The sequence below is a fragment of the Pseudochaenichthys georgianus genome, chromosome 4 (assembly GCF_902827115.2).
Source record: "Pseudochaenichthys georgianus chromosome 4, fPseGeo1.2, whole genome shotgun sequence".
NCBI lineage: Eukaryota > Metazoa > Chordata > Actinopteri > Perciformes > Channichthyidae > Pseudochaenichthys > Pseudochaenichthys georgianus.
Genome location: NC_047506.1, coordinates 41,371,880 through 41,391,301, shown reverse-complemented (window position 1 = coordinate 41,391,301; position 19,422 = coordinate 41,371,880). Strand labels below are relative to the sequence as shown.

The window sequence follows — 19,422 nt, the reverse complement described above, 5'->3', positions numbered from 1 at the left end:
ATTATAACAGTCCACAGACAATAAATAAGCAATGAATGAAGTTGTTAAGAAAAAAACTAAGATAGCAGATGATATCTAGGATGTTGAGGGGAATGCTTAAAATGCACATAGATGTCCTACAAAAATGGTCACCTATATACAGTAAGTGCAGATGCTTTAAGTAATTACAGTGGCAGCATTTCAGCTACCATAGCAGCCTGTTCAATGACCTTTTAGCTAAACCACTGTAGCTAACGGTTACTTTATTACCTCTGCCTTTATTAGAAGTTACATTTTGAAAAACAAGTGGAAAAAGACAGCATTTCAAAGAGTGTGTGTGCGTGAGTGAGTGCATGTGTGCGTGTTTGAATGTGTGTATGTGATATCACTCAAGTATCTGTTATTCAGGGGAGAGTAAAGGGCCTGCTGTCCTTTCTTGGACAAACAGTCCTGGTTTCTAGAGCTATTCCAAAATGGGGACATGGTCTTCCAGCAGGACTCATGTGGGGGGAAAGGAGTGAGGAAGGCGAGGCCCCAGGAGGGGTTGGTCTGATGAAAGACACCACCTGGACGCCTTCAGCTGCATCCCATATTAGGCCTTATTTTGCAGAGTCAGTCATCCACTCAAATGTTTGTACCTTTGCAACAAAATTAGGCAAGTAGTAATGGATGTAAAATAAAAACTACACATCTAAAAATACTACACGATATAGCACAACTTCAATTTGGTTTTGCTGCTTCTGAAAGTTATCGGATTAGGGGGAGTCCCATTTTGTACAATTACTCTCTCTTTTTTCAATGAAGTCACACACATTGCATAACTCTTTCACACTAACTCTCCCCAGCTCCGTGGCATTTGTTTCCTCTTAGTGCTGCGAAACACAATGGAAAACGCACGATCACTCCAGCTGTCTCCCATTACTGGCTTTGACCAAAATTATTTACACGCCTGCTTACTGGAACTATGGAGAGAGAGAGAGAGAGAGAGAGAGAGAGAGAGAGAGAGAGAGAGAGAGAGAGAGGAGAGAGGGATAAGATGAAAGAGGAGAGAGCAGAGAGTGAGAGAGAGCGAGTGAGAGAGGCTAGAGCGAATGTAGATAGAAAGCGATCTGAGAGCTCTCTCGCGCTCCCTCTCGAGAATCTCTCTCTATCTCTCTCTCTAGACCTCTCTCTCTCGCTCGTCTTAGCCTCTCCCATGAGGTGTGACCTCTATTTTGCGCGGTTGCGCGGCCTGCAGTTCGCGCGCCGTGCGCGCGCGTGCGCTCGCCGCGCGCGCGCCCCCCGCGCGCGCGCGCGTGCGTTGCGCTCGCGCGCCCTGCGGCGCGCCGCGCGAGAGCTGGCGCGAGCGCCCGGGGCGGGATTCGGTTCCGCTCCTCAGATTTGGGTAAGCGCCCTAAGTTTTTCCATTAATTAGCACTTCTTTATTAAATATTATGAATATGTCTTTATTATCAGGCTATGTTCCACAATCATTCAAAGTAGCAGTGATAAAACCGCTTCTTAAAAAGCACAACCTCGATCCAGAGGTTTTAGCCAACTATAGACCTATTTCTAATCTTCCGTTCCTCTCAAAAATTCTTGAGAAAGCGGTCGCAAAACAGTTGTGTGATTACTTAAAAAACAATGATTTATTTGAAGATTTTCAGTCTGGCTTTAGAACACATCATAGCACAGAGACAGCTCTGGTTAAAGTCACAAATGATATTCTAATAGCCTCAGACAAGGGACTTGTCTCTATTCTTGTTTTGCTCGATCTTAGTGCTGCATTTGATACTATCGACCATGATATCCTATTGCAAAGACTAGAGCACTTAGTTGGCATACAGGGAACTGCTTTAGGCTGGTTTAGGTCCTATCTATCTGAACGCTCTCAGTTTGTACGTGTTAACGATGAATCTTCCACGCAAACCAAAGTTAGCCATGGAGTGCCACAGGGCTCAGTGCTCGGACCTATTTTGTTCACATTATATATGCTTCCGTTAGGCAATATTATAAGGAATCATTCTGTAAACTTTCATTGTTATGCGGATGATACTCAACTATATTTATCAATCAAGCCTGATGAAATTAATCATCTAAATAAAATTCAAGACTGCCTTAAGGACTTAAAAACGTGGATGACCTTAAACTTTTTGATGTTAAACACGACCAAAACTGAAGTTATTGTACTTGGCCCGAAGAATCTACGAAACAAATTATCTAAAGACATACTAACTATGGATGGCATTAATTTGGCCTCCAGTGAGACTGTAAGGAATCTTGGTGTTATATTTGATCAGGATTTATCCTTTAACGCCCACATAAAATCAATTTCAAGGACCGCCTACTTCCATCTACGTAACATTGCAAAAATCAGGCATATCTTGCCTCAAAACGATGCAGAGAAACTAGTCCATGCATTTGTTACTTCTAGGCTGGATTATTGTAACTCTTTATTATCAGGGAGTACTAAGAAGTCAATCAAGTCGCTTCAGCTGATTCAAAATGCTGCGGCTCGTGTACTAACCAGAGTTAGGAAAAGGGACCACATTACTCCTGTTCTGGCTGCCTTACACTGGCTCCCTATAGAACACAGGATAGAATTTAAAATTCTTCTTCTCGCCTACAAAGCCCTTAATGGGCAGGCGCCATCTTACCTTAAAGAACTCATTATACCCTACTGTCCTACTAGGGCATTGCGTTCCAAGAATGCAGGGTTGTTTGTTGTTCCTAGAATCTTTAAAAGTACAATGGGAGCCAGAGCCTTTTCTTATCAAGCTCCACATTTGTGGAATCAGCTTCCAGTTTGTGTTCGGGCGGCAGACACCCTATCCGTTTTTAAGAGTGCGCTTAAGACCTTCCTTTTTGATAAAGCTTATAGTTAGGGCTGATTAGATTCAGCCCCTAGTTTTGCTGATATAGGCTTAGTTTGTCGGGGGACATCTTACTTCTTCCTTCTCTCTGTCTATACCCGTGTACACTCATGTTCCGATTAACCCAGCTTCCCCAAATGTCTTTCTTTTTGGTGTCTATATACGCTGGGATCCGGAGTCATGGATGATCCTGCGGTTCTGTGTCCTGGATCGCGAGCCCTGGATCTTGAGTCGTGGCTGTGGTCCTGGATCATAGGTCCTCGATGGATATCCTCGTGGATTCATCTTCCTATTATACACACATGCATTTCCAAACATTTGGACTACCTATGTTGCAAATGTATTATCTTTTCAATTTACACACGGCATCTATTGCACGTCTGTCCGTCCTGGGAGAGGGATCCCTCCTCTGTTGCTCTCCCTGAGGTTTCTCCCATTTTTCCCTTTAAACTGGGTTTTCTTTGGAAGTTTTTCCTTGTACGATGTGAGGGTCTAAGGACAGAGGGTGTCGTATTGTCATACTGATATTCTGTACACACTGTGAAGACCACTGAGACAAATGTAACATTTGTGATATTGGGCTATATAAATAAACATTGATTGATTGATTGATCGTAACGGGAGGCTGAGGAGATGTGATACAGCAGGACGAAGATACGAGTCTATTAGTAAAGACCTGTCAGCTGCAGCTCATTCAGGTGCTCTTCCTCCTGTGAGTGTTTGCGTGAGTAATTATATCAAAGTCAATATTCCACGATTTAATTAAGACCCTGCTGTTAATTAAACTACAAGGGTGACCTTTATTTAACAGGCAAGAGATATACAGGGCCAGCATGGACGTCTCCTCCTTGACAGCGCTGTTACGATAAAGGCCTCATCATAGGGGGAGAGCAGACCTGTAATTAGACACACAGGACTCCCGTTGCTATGTAAACATCCCAACCACTCTGCCTGGCAGCACACTGCCTCTGTGCCGTGCTGCTCCAGCTCCTCGCATGAATCACAGGGCAACATCTGGTTTAGCACGCTGGAAGGGACTTTGTCGGTTTGGCACGCTGTACGTGTGTGGAGTGTGTCGATTTGGACCAGACGACCCACGCCTGCCTCTCTCTTCCCCCTGGCTACCCCTCCTCTCAGATTACAGCGCTTGCACAATGCTTTTTGGCAGTCCCACTATTGCTGGCCCTATAAAGCATTGTGCATATAAAGACGGACCTTTTGCTCAACTGTGGGCGGAAAAAACATTAAAAACCACTTTTGGCAGCACAGTGACTCCAGTCTGCCAAGAGTATACAACAAATCCAAAAGAAAGAAAGTTGTTTACTCTCGTGTTTAAAAGTCATACATATACGCCGTGAATGTGAGCACAATTCCCTTTACCACTCATAGTTTGATTTAACAATCCCAAAGATGATGTGGTTCCACAATGAGTAGCTGAGGACAGATACGCACTAATAGCTCCATCTTTCATCAAGCCGCCCCATAGGTCGAATCAGGAAAGGCTATAGGAGGAGGACAATGTACTACTTCAATCAATGGCGTGGTTTTCAGTGAGTCACCAGCCCGGCGTTGTGCCTCCAGTACAACCAGCATCCTGCCGGAGCCGTTTCTGGCAAGTGCCTCAAATTAATATCTGGCATGGCTCCTAGAAAACTTGATTTTACAGCGAAACCCAAAACTCAGCCCAAATGTCCACAATATATCCTTCACAAAATAACCGTTTCGGCAAGCTGAGGAGAGGCGACCACAAAATGGTAGTGAGGATATGAAAGAAAAAGTTATACACAGCTAAAGAATTGAGCGCAGCAGCAGAACAGAGACTTGAAATATGGACGTCGAGGTGCTCTCAGTCTGAGTTGTGAGAGTTATGGGAGGCATGGATCCTGGATAGCATCACGCTGAGAGAAGACTCATTGCAGACTAATCTAAACATTACGTAAGAGCGCTCTCCTCACAAGTTTAGAGGGCAGATGTTACTGTTTACACAGATGCAGCGAGATGATAGAAAAAGACAGAAAAAGAGAGATAGAGGTGAAGATGGGCTGAAGAGGTGGTGTGAAATAAAGATAACAAAATGGATAAGCTTACGACTGAAGGTGAAAGTTCATTCAGCCAAATGGAGGTGGAAGATGTTTTATCTTGAAAATGCTATTGATCGACTGCCTTTACCTGCTCGACAATCTGTTTGATAAACCCAAGTGCATCTGAAGATGTGTCCATTGTTCACCAAGTACAATGGCTGCCAGGGCACTTTGGGGGAAAGGGCATTTGGTTTTCTAACTGTAAATATGTGTCCCTAGTGACACAGTTAAACAATGCGTCGTGCCGCATGAGGAAGAATTTAGAGGAAAACTTTGTACGTGACTTCATTGTGTTTAAGATCCTGGCATTGTGGTAGAAATGATGTTTGCTCGACCCACAAAATATACTGACTACACTGCTATTGTATGAGTAGAAGTCCACTCTCTGGATTGCGGTTCAAAGCTCCAGGGAATAGGGAAGAACTTTTGAAATAATAACCTCAATCAGACTGTAAGAATGAAAAACGGGATCACTTCTTTGGAGCGCTGGCTATGTGGCGTGCCTGCTCCCGGCCGCCGGGTAATCATCCCTGTGCTACCGCGGAAAAGCAACATGGGGATCCAGATTAAAGCTGGAGTGAGTTAGAGTCCAATGGCAAACATTGTGAAAGCAGACCCTGAACATGACCACTCATAATCAAAAAAATGGAAAAGAGACATGTACACTGGATTCTCAATGTGGTTCGCGCAAGATTGTTGCCAACTCGAGCATTGTTTTTAATCATACTGTGACGCTGAGCATCAGGCTTACATCAGTGAATTGAATATTTTGTTCAAACGATGAAACCACTGCTAGATATTGAAGCCAATGTGGACAACAGTAACAGTTCCTCTAGTTAATAGCCTACCCCTCCCACTTCCAGCTAGTACATAAATGACCACAACCAAACTTCTCCCGAGAAACGTATTTATTTCTGCACGAGAAACATTTTTAAAAAGTCACTTTTAATTTCACTTGTCCATGTAATATGTATGTTGCTTAACACGGGCAATGCAAAAGTGGCTACCTGGAAGTGGCCTCTCTGAAATCTGATTGGCCAGTCTAAGTGTACATCATTTGTAGTTGACCAATACAATGAATTTGTCTGAAATCTTGCATTCTATTTTATAAATAGTATAATATGTCAAATAAATAGTCTGTGATATATTTGTTTTTGGGTTTTTGTGACATGGTGATGTTTGTTGATAAGTCATAGTCATAGTCAAAAGAGGGATTGGCATGAAATGTGATAGACGTTAATATTGAAGGTCAAAAGAAGCATGCACATTCCTCACAGTGAGAGGTACAGTACTGTATTTCTCAATAATTAGACAAAGTTATGGTATGAGTTGTGGCAGTAAGTGCAGTATCACCATCCAGTGCCTAACATGAATTGATATATGACACACCGATGCATTTTAAGTATTCGCTCTTGTAGCAGTTCACTTATATATTTTCTTTGGCTCTGTCTGTTGGTTTGATTAACGGCGGTAAATTACTCAGTATTTGGCATTATCTAATCCTCATTCCAAACACTCTGACAGATACATGTAGAGCTGCTGAGTGTTTGTGTTCTGAGATTGAACTTGGCTGCACTTTCTTAAATGTAAATCCCCCTTACTCACGACTCTGACAAGCGCTGTCTAGAAAGGCATTCTGGGAGAAATAGTGGAAAATTCCATATGGACAAAGTTGCGGTTGTCTGACAAGACAGCACTGCAAGACTCTGTGCTACGTATTCAATATATATTGTTGCTGAGTGATAGCAAAGTTGCATAGTGGGAATTAAAAACACATTCAGTCATGTCATTAATTATCTTTTAGATAGCTCTAGGCTTCACTTCCTGAACTACAACACAACAAACTCCTCGCACTGCTCTCTCTAATGGTACGTCCACACGGTTCCGTTGCGTGCTTCAACGGAGACGCTTCCCATTCACTTTGATTGGGGTGACGTCACGCTTTGCCGAACTGCATTGTGGTTCCGTCGCGTCGCTTTGCCTCCGTTGCTCGTGCTGAAAGTTGAGAAAAGTTCAACTTTTCAAGCGTCGACGGAAGCGCCAGCCAATCAAATCATATGCCAGTACCAGCGCTAGCCAATCAAACACGCTCTTTGTGTGTCCAGGGCGGGAGATTAATGTGATTGGTTGTTGGTCGCGCACCAGACACACCCACCGGCAAGCTTCAACGCGACGGAACTGCATGGACGTACCGTAAGTCTCACTATGTCTTCACTGTTGTCTTTCATAAATGTCCCCTCTGTGGGAATAATTAAGGATTTCTGAAGGATTTCTGATTCTGATTGGTAACAAGTCACTTCTTGCAATGTTTCAGAAGATGTTCAAATAATGGGGGAAGGGAAAACAGTTATCTGCGATAACATTTCAAACGGTTTAATGACTGCCGGCTGCAGTACTCTAGCTCAATTCAGGATCAATTTAAAAGAAAGTTCCAATTAGTCACTTAATAATATTTCTCTAATGAAAAGCACTAACTAACTACCCATAAAATGATGTAAGCAAACTAAAGTGTAATCTAATGTTGTCATTATTAGGGCTGTCAAGTTAACGCGTTAATAACAATTAATTAAAATTAATTAATTAAAAATTAACGCCACTAATTATTTGAACGCGATTAACGCATGTGTATTTTTTTTCCTCGGCCGCCCCGTAGTTTCAGAGCGCATCGAGTTTAAAATACCATCTACAAGCTGATGCTGACAGCCCCGCTCCTGCCGCCCGCTTGCAGCTGACCACACTTCCACGCTCACCGGCAGGCACCGACTGGCCATCGGGTGGACCGGGAGGGTGTGTGTATGTGTGGCGAGAGAGAGCGAGAGAGAGACCTTACGTGTATTGTTGTTGTTAGCATCTGGTGCTAGCTAGCTGCGCTAACGGATAGAAGGAGCTGTTTAAATGAAAACAGAGGAGTGACATTTCGCCACAACTGCGCCGAGCACTTGACTTGATGCAGGAAGCCAGACAGCGGGACATTGTAGGAGAAGTCAGCACACTCAGCACGGATAGTGCGTGCAACACGATTGCAGCGTCCAGGCAGCTCCCGTTCGAGCATATGCCTTGAGTTGCACATAGCTCCAACGATCCATCACACACACACACACACACACACACACACACACAATTTGTATTGTAGTATCGTATGAGAGGTTCCAGGTTGAATTGAGGCGAATATTTGTAATGTTCAGGTTGTTGTGTTTAATATTCATGAGAATATTTGTCATTGTTCAAATGATAATAAACATTAGCATAAAGCATATTTGTCCACTCATATGTTGATAGGAGTATTAAAAACTTGAAAAATATTCCTCTAAGGTACATTTAGAACAGATCAAAAATGTGCGATTAAATATTTGAATCGACTGACAGCCCTAGTCATTATATATGATAACTCTCTTTGTTTCACATGTAGCTTAGCAATGAGAGGATCTTACCTGCAGATGCCAAGCAGCATATTGCCAGAAGTAACAAGGGAATGGGGAATCTCCTAGCCATCCTGGCGTTTCCAGTATGAGGAAGGTGGGCAAACAGGCCTTTTCTCCTGCTCCTCACAAGGATGTTCCTCTCTATGACGCAGTCTGCAGAAAGTCAGCTCCAAGCACCGACTGCAAAGTGAACATAAGTAGAGAAAGTCAACCAGAAGAAGAAGCCGGTTGCATTGAGCATGGACAAACAGCAGGGAACTGGGCTCTGGTTAATATACACCCTGTGGGAGTGATGAGATGAGACAAGAGAAGCAGCAGTTTAGAGGCCAGCGGATTAATCCAGGAGGGTTAATTGGGGCTCATGCATGCTTCAAAGGGCCGTGCTGCACACACCTTTCCGTGCCAGAGTGTATGAAAAGTGTGGCTGACCGGCTTGCTGGGAGTGAAACACTTTGGGACATGCCACAGGTTATTAACACTCTTTAATTGAGAGGGCCAGGAAACACTGATGCTCCAGAGGGGTCTTAAGTAAGCAGATTAGTACTTACCATGCTAATCAGCATGACCTCCCCTAAAGCTTTAACTTTAGTAATGCGACCCCAAACATGGACTAACAGGACGCAGCAATACGTCCATGTACTGTTAAACACTGAGGATGTCCAACACTTTTCACACAATCAACAGAGTTCCTCTCCAACTAACCAAACTAATAAAAAGGTAAAATAAGTTACACATTGTCATGTTACTTTATGAAATGAAGTCAAACTGAAACGAAAGTATTAGTATATTAGTATATACTTCTTGTTCCTGGGATTGTTGGCAGTCAGGTCATTAAACCTCAGCCCAACTGGAACCATGTAAGAGTGGGACTGCTGATAGCCTCCCTCCTTTATAGTGGGATAAACACATGATAGGTCACTTACAGTGGGAACCAGTTGGTGAGCTATGATATCTAGCTATCCAAATGGACACTTGCTAGCCCAGCTTGCTAGCTTTCCCTTTTTAAGGAAATACAACTGAGCCACACGATGGGTCCTCCCTCATGTTGAATATTGTGAAAGGAAAGGCGGCTTAAAAAGGCTAACCAAAGCTATGAGAGCTTTTTCATAAAGGCGGAAACATATCTATTGACATGGTCCTAGACTCTCATATTTACTCTCCCGTTTGTTAGCGGTCCCTACTGAGGGATATCCATTTTGGATTTTTTTTTGACGTATTTTTTCTTAATAATATAAGCTGACACGCTGTTGGATTTATCTATGTGTGGTCATTGTTTTTGCATTTATTTTTAAGTTTTTGAATATGGGTTTTTTATGTTTGTAAGTGTTATTATGTGTGTGATAAAAATAAGATATAATTAAAAACAAACAAAGCGAGATTTGAAGGATATATAAGCCTATCACAGTATCTAGTTGAAGCCCACCACGTAGACAGTAAACTGTTTAAACTGTGTATCTCCTAGCAACACGCCCACCAGATGTCAGTCAGCTGCTGCCGTGGGAAAAACCCACCCAGAGGTTGACGCCTTGATACAGGTTCCACAAATAAGTCTTGACAAAAGTTGCATTATTATCTATTTGCCTCAAGAAAAACTTGATGTTACTGAAGTAAAAGATGTTACTGTAAAAGAGAGGCAGGAGGATTTTAAAAGCAGGTTAATTATCTGTAATAATTATTAGAAAATAAATGAAAATATTTTAAGTGAAGCACCTTAAAACTACATAATATTCATTTAGTTGTTGTGGCTTTGCCTACAAAAGAGAGATGTTACAGTAAATAGACAAATCATCATTGCCATTGCATCAGAACAGGGAGGATCATCTCGGCTAGGTTTTCATCATTTCTGAAAGCAGTGCATTCTGACCTTTAAATAAACAGTCGATGATTCTGACTAACACAAGTTCAGGCCCATGATATCTGGAATAATGCAATGGCTTCAACATCTAGGCCCATTTTTTTTTTATCTTGAATCAAGCCTCAAAAGGGAATTTTAAAAATAATAACTTTATACAAATGTATTCTGGAGAAACATTTGAACCAATATGTTTTTATTTCTAGGTTGCGTAACATGTTTGAAGTGGTCCACTGAAAAAGTTTTACACAAACTACTTCTCTGAGTGATATCTGATTCTTAAAACAACAAAACTGTAACTTGAGTTGAATTTTAAACTCATGTGGTTAAGGTGCTGTGACAGGAATTGCACTCGGCCTCAGTATAAGCAGAGCACTGCGTGGTAAAAACAGATGTGTGCTCCTATCTGCCTCGTGGTGAACCGTGCAGGGTGTATGGGAGGTGGTGCATGAAGTCCTAAGGTGCATCGCTCTGCAGTGCAAGCAGTTGCACTGGACAAAGGGCCTTTCACTCTGCGGCGATCCAAGGCCTGGGAAGTCATTTTGGAAGATCATGACAAATATTACACTTTCAGCTAGTCGAGGAGAGCCAGTGCCCTCGGTTTGATGTATGCCTCTCTGTGACCTTCCTCTCCTCAATGAAGGTAAACTGTGTTGCAACGCCTTCGGTGAGTCAGACCAAATCAAAGGAAAGGAGCATTAAGACGGAAGGAAGCTTAATCTGTTGGTTAAGGTTGGGATTAAAGATAGAAAGTGTTCTTAGTATGTTTTGAAATGAATCTATCACAATTTTAACAAGCGTGTAATGTAAATGAAGGGTAATCTGTTTTGGGTTGAGAGTAGGGGTTTTACTCATGCCTCGGTGCTGGTTGTGTTGCAGCAACAACTTTAAATCACCTCATGTGACTTCTCTTCAACCCTGACCGTCTAAGCCGAGCAACTATTTCACCCAAAGAAGATCTGGAAAGTACATCAGTACACAGACTCCAGACTGAGCGTACTGCAGTGCACATTACCGAAACCAAGGTACATACTTGTGGCCACTTCAATGTTAAAGGCCCTGGCTTACATCTGTGTCATCACGTATGCATACGCTGAAGTTAAGTGTTGTTAGGTCCAGAGGGAAGATACTATGTTTCCCTAATCACAAAGCCAAGAGAGAGAGCTGCACACGAAAGGCTGAGCCAGTGTGTGTGGGACAAACTGCATGTTGAGGTTCAGGAGTAAGACGTTCATCCGACAACAGAGATGAGAACTGTACTTAAGTACAGTACTTGAGTAAATGTACTTAGATACTTCCTGTGTCACATGCGGAGACGGGCTGTGGGCGTGTTTGTGTTGTTTACTAACAAGACTGTCATGGCGGCGGCGGAGCTCAAGTCTAGTTTCTCCACCTGGAGATATTCTCACTATTTCACTTTTGTCGAGCACAAAGAAAAGAACGTTTTAGTTAAATGTAAGTTGTGTCCTGGCGGGTCAAAGAGCCTATCTACTGCCCAAACCAGTCGTTCAAATCTCTTAAAACATCTGCAGAAACAACATGCTGGGACGAAGCTAGTAGCTAACACCACAGAGACTCAGCCGACGCCACTCCACCTCCACTTGCACCTAAGCAACAGCGGCTGGATTTTAACCAAGGGACTGCTAGCCAGGGAAAAGTCGATAGAGCCATTGCACGGTATGTTGTAGAACACATGCAGGCTATTGCTACAGTGGAGTCACCCGCTTTCAGGGAGCTAGTTAGCATGATAGCATGTTCGGGCGGCACACAGCATATGGGACGGAAAACTTTTTCCAACTACCTGGAGAAAGAATATACACAAATGTAAAGCCAGCTAATATCGATGCTATCCAGATTGCATATAATGCATGTCAAGTTGATCAACAGATTGTATTATTCTCAAATGCTATAACAGTACTGAAATGAAGGCTATAAGGGCATTAATGGGAGCCCTTTTTTAAGTAACTAAAACGTTACTTTTCACAGTAACGCATAGGGGTGTAACGGTTCACAAACATTTCGGTTCGGTACGTACCTCGGTTTTTTGGTCACGGTTCGGTTCGGTACGTTTTCGGTACAGCAGAATTTTTTTTCACAAAACAAAACATATATATATATTTTTTTTTATTATTATTAAACTGTGAATAATGTATTCACTCAAATAAATACAAAATATAATAAAATAAACATTAAGGTGCAGCTTTTCGATGAACTGAAATAATCTGTATTTGAACTTTACTGTACAAGTACTCACAAAACATAAACTATTAGTTTTGGGTTTTTAATTATTATTAAACTATGAATATTCACTCAAATAAATACAAAATATAATCAAATGAACATTAAGGTGCAGCATTTCGATGAACTGAAATAATCTGTATCTGAACTGTACTGTACTGTACTGTACTGTACTGTACTGTACTGTACTGTACTGTACTACCTAAGCAGCCAGCTTGACATTAGGACTCGCTTGTCATTGTATTTTCATGTTGTTTAAAGAAAGATGAACTTTTCCACATTGCTGCTGAAAGGGCAGATCAGCTGGCACTAGCAATGTCTCCTGCTGTGGAGAACACCCTCTCTAGGGACAGAGGTAGCAGATACAGGCAGGTAGCGCTTTGCTAACATGGCAACATAAGGATATTTGGCGTTTATAATAGCTTTGACTCGGTCTGAAGTTTTTGCGAGTGGTGGAGGCTTAAATGCTAGCGGGAGTTGGGTTTGCACTTCAGTCTTTTTTCTTTTGGTACCGGTGATATTCACGTTCGGGTGATGCCTTTTCAAGAGTGTGCAAGTTTGATGTATTGCCAGCCGCGTAACCAATGTTAGTTGAACAATGCCGACAAACAGCTTTGGTTCGGTCCACCTGTCTTTGTCCGTCATCCTTGTACGTAACTGCGAAACCAAAATGTTCCCAAACCGGAGACTTCAATGATGCTGGAGGATTTTCGAGCTCAACTTTATCTGCGTTCGCCATTAATTTTCGACAGTTACTCAAATGACCGACTAAATTTGAACGCATCCCTCTGACCAGCTCTCATAGCATGCCCTCTCGTCCAATGAAATGACTTGCTCGCTCTATGACGCGCTGAGCCCAATGGGAGCAAATTACTCTGAATGCTGCGACGCAGCACCTCAGATTACTTCCAAGAAATTGTTCACTTTCTCAATTTTTTACGTTTAACGTTATATTCGTTCGGTACACTTCGGTACACTTCGGTACACACGTGTACCGAACCGAAGGGCCCGTACCGAATAATTTCGGTACGGGTACCGTTACACCCCTAGTAACGCATTACTTTTTGGTGTAAGTAATCAGTAAAGTAACTGAGTTACTTTTGAAATGAAGTAACTAGTAATGGTAACTAGTTACTGGTTTTCAGTAACTAGCACAACACTGCTCATGAGTCATATGTTCATGATCTGCTGAATGAACCTCGTATTAGCTCTTCTCTTCTTTCAGTGCAAGTGTAACTACTGGCTAAGGACTAACACACCATTAAACCTCCCACTTCTCCTTTTTCACAAAAGCCCCGCTCTGACTGACTGATTACAAGTGCTATCACACCCTTATTTCTGACAGCGCTCTCTGTCCCTGCACGCTACAGCGCAGAGAAACACCCTGACACCTGTGCATGATGTGCATGATGTGCACCTTTGACAACGGCGTTAGCATCCAAACAGATCCTTGACACATATGTTATACTAAGGCAGGGTATATGCAGGAATCCTGAAGTCAGATGTAAAACCTTTTAAGACCTTTTTTAAGACCCTTTCCGTACATGTTAAGACCTCATCGCCACTTGGAGTTTTAACCGGTTACCATGGCGACAGACTTCACCTCACATTGACTATATACAGTATTGATTGTCCTTCCTCCTTATCTTCCAACCATTTGGACGCAAACTTGCATTTCCCCAGAACGATGCTGTTTAACAACCGGCGTAAACGGACCTTCGCGCTATCAAGCAGTGAGCGTGCGATGTCCTGTTCGGATGACGTCAAATCCAACGGGATGCCATCAATAAACTCCACAGAATCACACTACACTCCTACGCCATGATTACATTCAGGCACACTGTAGAACACAACCTCTTTGGACAATTGATATACTAATTGAAAACAAGCTACAAAATGTAATACCTTGGGAAATGCCGTTTAATACTTTTTAATAGCCTTAATTTTCAACTTTTAATACTTTTTAAGACCCCGCGGACACACTGTTAGGGCTGCAATGAATGCATGTTTTCATTATCAATTATGTTCTAGCTCCAAAACATTTCAGAAAGAGTCCAAGGTGATGCATTTAAATGTGAAACAAAACAGAAGCAATGAAATATTTGAGAGGCATTTTCTGACTTTTTTGCATGAGAAATAATCTAAATGGTTAATCAAGTATCAAATAGACATTTTTCTGTCAATCGGCGAATCTAACTACACAAATCACTGCAGCTCTAATTTTAACATAATAAGTCCAGTTTGCAGTAGTCATAATACTTTATGCATGTCACTTTTAAGTATTTGTTTTGATATCCAATGTCCTGAAATAGACCTTAAAGGATAAGTAATTGACTTAAAATGAACATAAAAAAAAGGTTCAGGTTTCATGAAATAGTTTGTAGCGAAAAAGACTAACATGCTTGTTCTGGTTCTCAAATGAAAGGGTTTGCTGATTGAGCTCATGCACCTCAGGGTGATTTAAGCTTAGACTATGTTTCCAGTTATCGATACATGATGTACTATTTAGTAATGATTTTGTACCTGTGTCCATCTGTTTATGATGTTTGTCCTATGTTTAATGTCTGAAAGAAAACGTTCCACCTTGCAGCAATATAGTAAAACATTCATTAGTTTTTGTTTTGTTGGATATTTGAATAATTTTGGATTTCAGACTCTAGGTAGTACAAATTTGCAAATGAAAAACATAATCTTGGGCTTTTGCTTTCTTTTTTTTCAGTCCAAAAATGCATAAAGTAAGTTGAATGCATTATTTTGGTTATGAAGATTTCAAATGATTTTCCTAAAATATCCATTGACAGATTTGAAAACACATTCAATAAACATGCATCAATTAATTAAGGTTAGTGTCAATCCCTTAGTGCAACACATCAGATAGTTAACATTGTTGAGAAGCCAAGTGATCATTTATTAAAATAATCTGTTTCTCCAGGGTCCAAATAATAACAGTATTGTTGGTTAAAAAAAACAGTGCAAATCACGTTCACCCTTAATGATAGGCAGTTTTCAATGTCATTTGCAAAAATGGGATTCCTGTTGACTCGTCCTGCTTTCAACCCAGATCTTACACGGTTCCCCTGTCATAAGAGCATGCTGTTCTCTATCTGCAGCAGGGAACACCTCTCAAAGCACTGGAGTATCACTCTGTTTACCTCCGTTTTATGTTAATTTCCTGTTTTCTAATAAAACATGACCAAAACAGCATATCATTGGATATCAACATTAGCTAATAGCCTGTAGCTTGTAGAGGAGCAGCGAGAAGGAGAAAGCTGCATGTCAACGCAGCATTCAAGAGACAGATGTTCAGCTGGATTTATGGGCGGTTAGGTAAACACAGCTAACTGGACAAACATATTTTTACAATACATCTTATTTACAGACACAGTGTACAATGACAGTCTTTTAATAAACCACAGTACTCCAAAAACAAGCACAAATCTTGAACGTGTTGAGAACGTACCATGCAGTCTCCAGAAAATGCCCAAACTTGCTGGAAGTGAAGTCGCTCGCGGGATGCGGATATTAAACGTCTTCTCCCGGCTGGACATTTACACCATCCCGTTGTTTTTGGTGGAAAAGCGAGCGGTCAAAACGTACGTGATATTGTTCTAGCAAAGTGTGGATAAACAGCCCCTCTCGCTAAAGTTTTAACAGTTCACTACTATCTATCTGCCTTTTACTGGGGGCTTCATCTGGGGGCGGGGCCTAGAGGGAGGAGGCTGTTGCTGCACACCTTCCTCGCGAGCCCCTGCACGAGCGTCAGGAGGTCCCGCAGACAGCATTCAAAGTCAAACAACTTTATCACAGACTCAGATAAAAGACGAGACATTACTTAAAATAAAGTTAAATATATAAACTTACCAAAGCACTTTCCGTTACTTTTGGATTACCTTAATATCAAAAGCAACGCCAATAAATAAGCCTACAAGACAAAATAAATCAAAATGTCAACCAAAAAGAGTGAAAATCCTAAAGCAAATTAATTATGTGTACAGATTATAACCTTAAGTGTTGGTCTACAAAACAATATAGCTCACAAAGTAGAATTTAAATCTGCCCCTTTTACAAGAAATATGGTATGCCCTCCGGCTGAAATGATGAATGTACGCGTATAGTAATCATAAATAACACGGCAGGGTCCGTTACAGTTTGTTTTCATCTAGTTTCAAATAAACAAAGTCTTGGCTTTCAGAATATTAAAATTGTTTCTGCAAATTCAGATGATAAATACAACGTTGAAGCTTGTAACGGCATAATTACAAGCAGAGAACGGAGTAACTTGACGTCACAGCAGGCATAACAACAGCCGGTGTTTCTCGTGAGTGTTTTCCCCGGGAAACAAACACAACACACACCAACGGAAAATTACACAAACACACGTACACACATACACACACACTCGTGAGCTTCCCCCAGACCAGTAATCCAAACGAAAATATCTTCCCTCCGTAGTATTTTGATCATTTGCTCCGCTAATCAATCAGATCGATGGATTCCAGAGATGACTCCTTAACAGTCCGTGGGCACCACTTAACAGCCAATCAGAATGAGAATATTTTTCACATGTGACTTATTCAAATTGCGAGTGATTGAGTGACAGATGAAGGTTGTTTAGGAGAAAAAGTTTGAGAAGAAAAAGTTTGAGATTGGCGCTCGGAAAAGGAAATTGTTGAGGGAAAAGGAGTTTCGAGACCAGCAGCTATTACAAAAAATGCCGAAGCTTACAGGTTATTTTAAACCTGTAGACCAGGATGAGGAGGAAGGAGAGATGAGTTCTGTGCCGAGCGGTAGCGGTGCCGGCCGCGGGGCCTCTGAGCCAAGTAGGTTCTGATAGCGATGGACTAGCGGGAGAGGAAAAACAGACAGGAGGGAGGGAGGGGAGGAGATGGACTTGCTACGTGGAGGGGAGCCAACGGCAACCGGACAAATACATGAGGGAGGCCCGATACGTCACTCATCTGGAGGAGAGGACCAGGCGCGCGTAGAGCAGAGTGGAGAAGTGCAATCACAGAGCCTGCCGAGGCTATAAATGACTTTGATTTGTTGTTTAAATAGGGGGCCTACAAAACCATCAGCCCCAGGGCCTGATGGCAGGTTAAGGCGGGCCTGCTTACCAGGGGTTAAATTGGGATTTGGTATGTGGGGGGGCTCTGTGTGGAGGTGGGAGAGGGGGGCGGAGGTCGAGGATCTCATTATTTGACCTTTAGGGACACTGTGGCCCTAAAGCAACTGCTCCATTATCTGTATCACATGCACACATTGATGCCACCAAATGTCACAATAAAAATAGAATGTACTGCAAATAAAAATGTACATCTTAAATTATTAATACACAAAAAAAGGTTTACAAATATCCAACCTTCAAATTGCTTTTTTAAATCAACACTGCTCTGCACACTTGCTAATGAACATTTGTGTGGAAATCTCAATTCAAGTGTAGGGGCGCGTGAGTATGGCCAAAAGTATGGGAGTATATCTAAACTATTTAATCATCACCAAATTCTGTGTGACCGATCATAACTCTTAGCTTTATGTAGACATACATTTAGCATGGTGTACAGGGCCGGTTTTTGGCATATACGACATAGGCGGTCGCCTAGGGCGCAAGATCTGGGGAGGCGCTGCGCTGGCAGCTCTGGGAGGGAAAAAACATTTTTGACTGTTTGCACTCATCCTAATTTTTGGCCTTGATGTAACAACATTCATAATTAAGTAAATGAAACACCCTTTTCACCCCGGTTACACTTTTCATTTGCCCTGTACGATGGGTGCTGTAAGTGATGAAAGTGGGGGGTGTGGCTTATCAGGCGTCCGCAGCTCACAGCCAAAGTGGGCGTGGGAGCGAGCAAGGGAGAGAGATAAATGCAATTAACACATATTAACACAGTCTCCATCTACAGCGCAGACAGATGTGAAATTCTATACAAAACTTAAACAATGTTATTGCATGGGTTGCTTTAGGTCACTCGTATCGCAGACCCATGGAGTGATCTCTATCTGCATGTGGGTCCTTGATGCCAGATTATGGAAGTGTCTGGCTATGCAAGAGTCTCTATGTGTGTAAGTTTAGCACTTAAGCTAAATGAGGGTTCATATATCCCTGTAGTTATTGAAAGAAAATATAGTGGTAATGTAGGGAATACATCTGCATGGAAAATATAAACTGTGGAATTCTATTTTGAGTAACAGAGAGGCCTTAGGTTCTGCATTTGCATATTTGCAAATCTTCTCCACTACATTTAATAGGAAACCTGTTTTACTACAGAATTTGACAGCAATAGCTAAAGATGTGTTTATAAAACATGATATATTATATATATTAAAAAAATGTAAACAGGTTGTTGCTTTGAAAACACAATATGAGTGCTTTTTAAACCTCAGGATGTTAGGATAAAGCTGTGGTGACCTTTAACTTCCGGCTATTTCCTCCATCCTTCAAGTATTCACATCATTTGAGAATATTTATTTTGTGGGGGGCCCGGTAGCACACCTGGTAGAGTAGTTGCTCCATGTCCTAAGTGGGAGAACCTGACATGTGGCCCTTTGCTGCATGTCTCCCACATTCCTGTCTCTCTTCTATACTATCGAAAAAATGTAAAAAAAATTATATATGTTGTGACTTTGACGGCAATATATACATATAATATAATAATATCACATGGCAAATGAAAGGACTTGGATTTGTTGTCATCAGTTAATCTGATGGTGTTGTTATGGTGCTTTTTGCATGCTATTGTACAGTTCTGGTTAAAACTCTCACCCTTACAACTAACAAAGGTAAAGACTAGTATTTAAATGATTATTTAACATTTATATTGATATCACAATTTACTTATCTGAAACTCTTTTGGTCACAATATTCATGTGAGTGTGAGTGTGTGTGTGTGTGTGTGTGTGTGTGTGTGTGTGTGTGTGTGTGTGTGTGTGTGTGTGTGGTGTGTGTGTGTGTGTGTGTGTGTGTGTGTGTGTGTGTGTGTGTGTGTGTGTGTGTGTGTGTG

The 19,422-nt window shown here is 41.8% G+C and overlaps 1 protein-coding gene across 1 annotated transcript in view; it reads right to left on the bottom strand.

Moving 5' to 3' along the window:
- The window catches only part of tgfbr3 (transforming growth factor, beta receptor III), a 109,612-nt gene extending 93,510 nt beyond the window's left edge, over positions 1–16,102 (bottom strand). Inside the window, exons 1-2 of the mRNA XM_071203038.1 lie at positions 15,885–16,102; positions 8,344–8,514 (exon numbers count right to left, since the gene is read on the bottom strand). Coding sequence (XP_071059139.1) covers positions 8,344–8,404 — 61 coding nt within the window. The 5' untranslated portion in view covers positions 8,405–8,514; positions 15,885–16,102. The remainder of the gene's footprint in view (positions 1–8,343; positions 8,515–15,884) is intronic.
- Between the last annotated feature and the right edge of the window lie 3,320 nt (positions 16,103–19,422).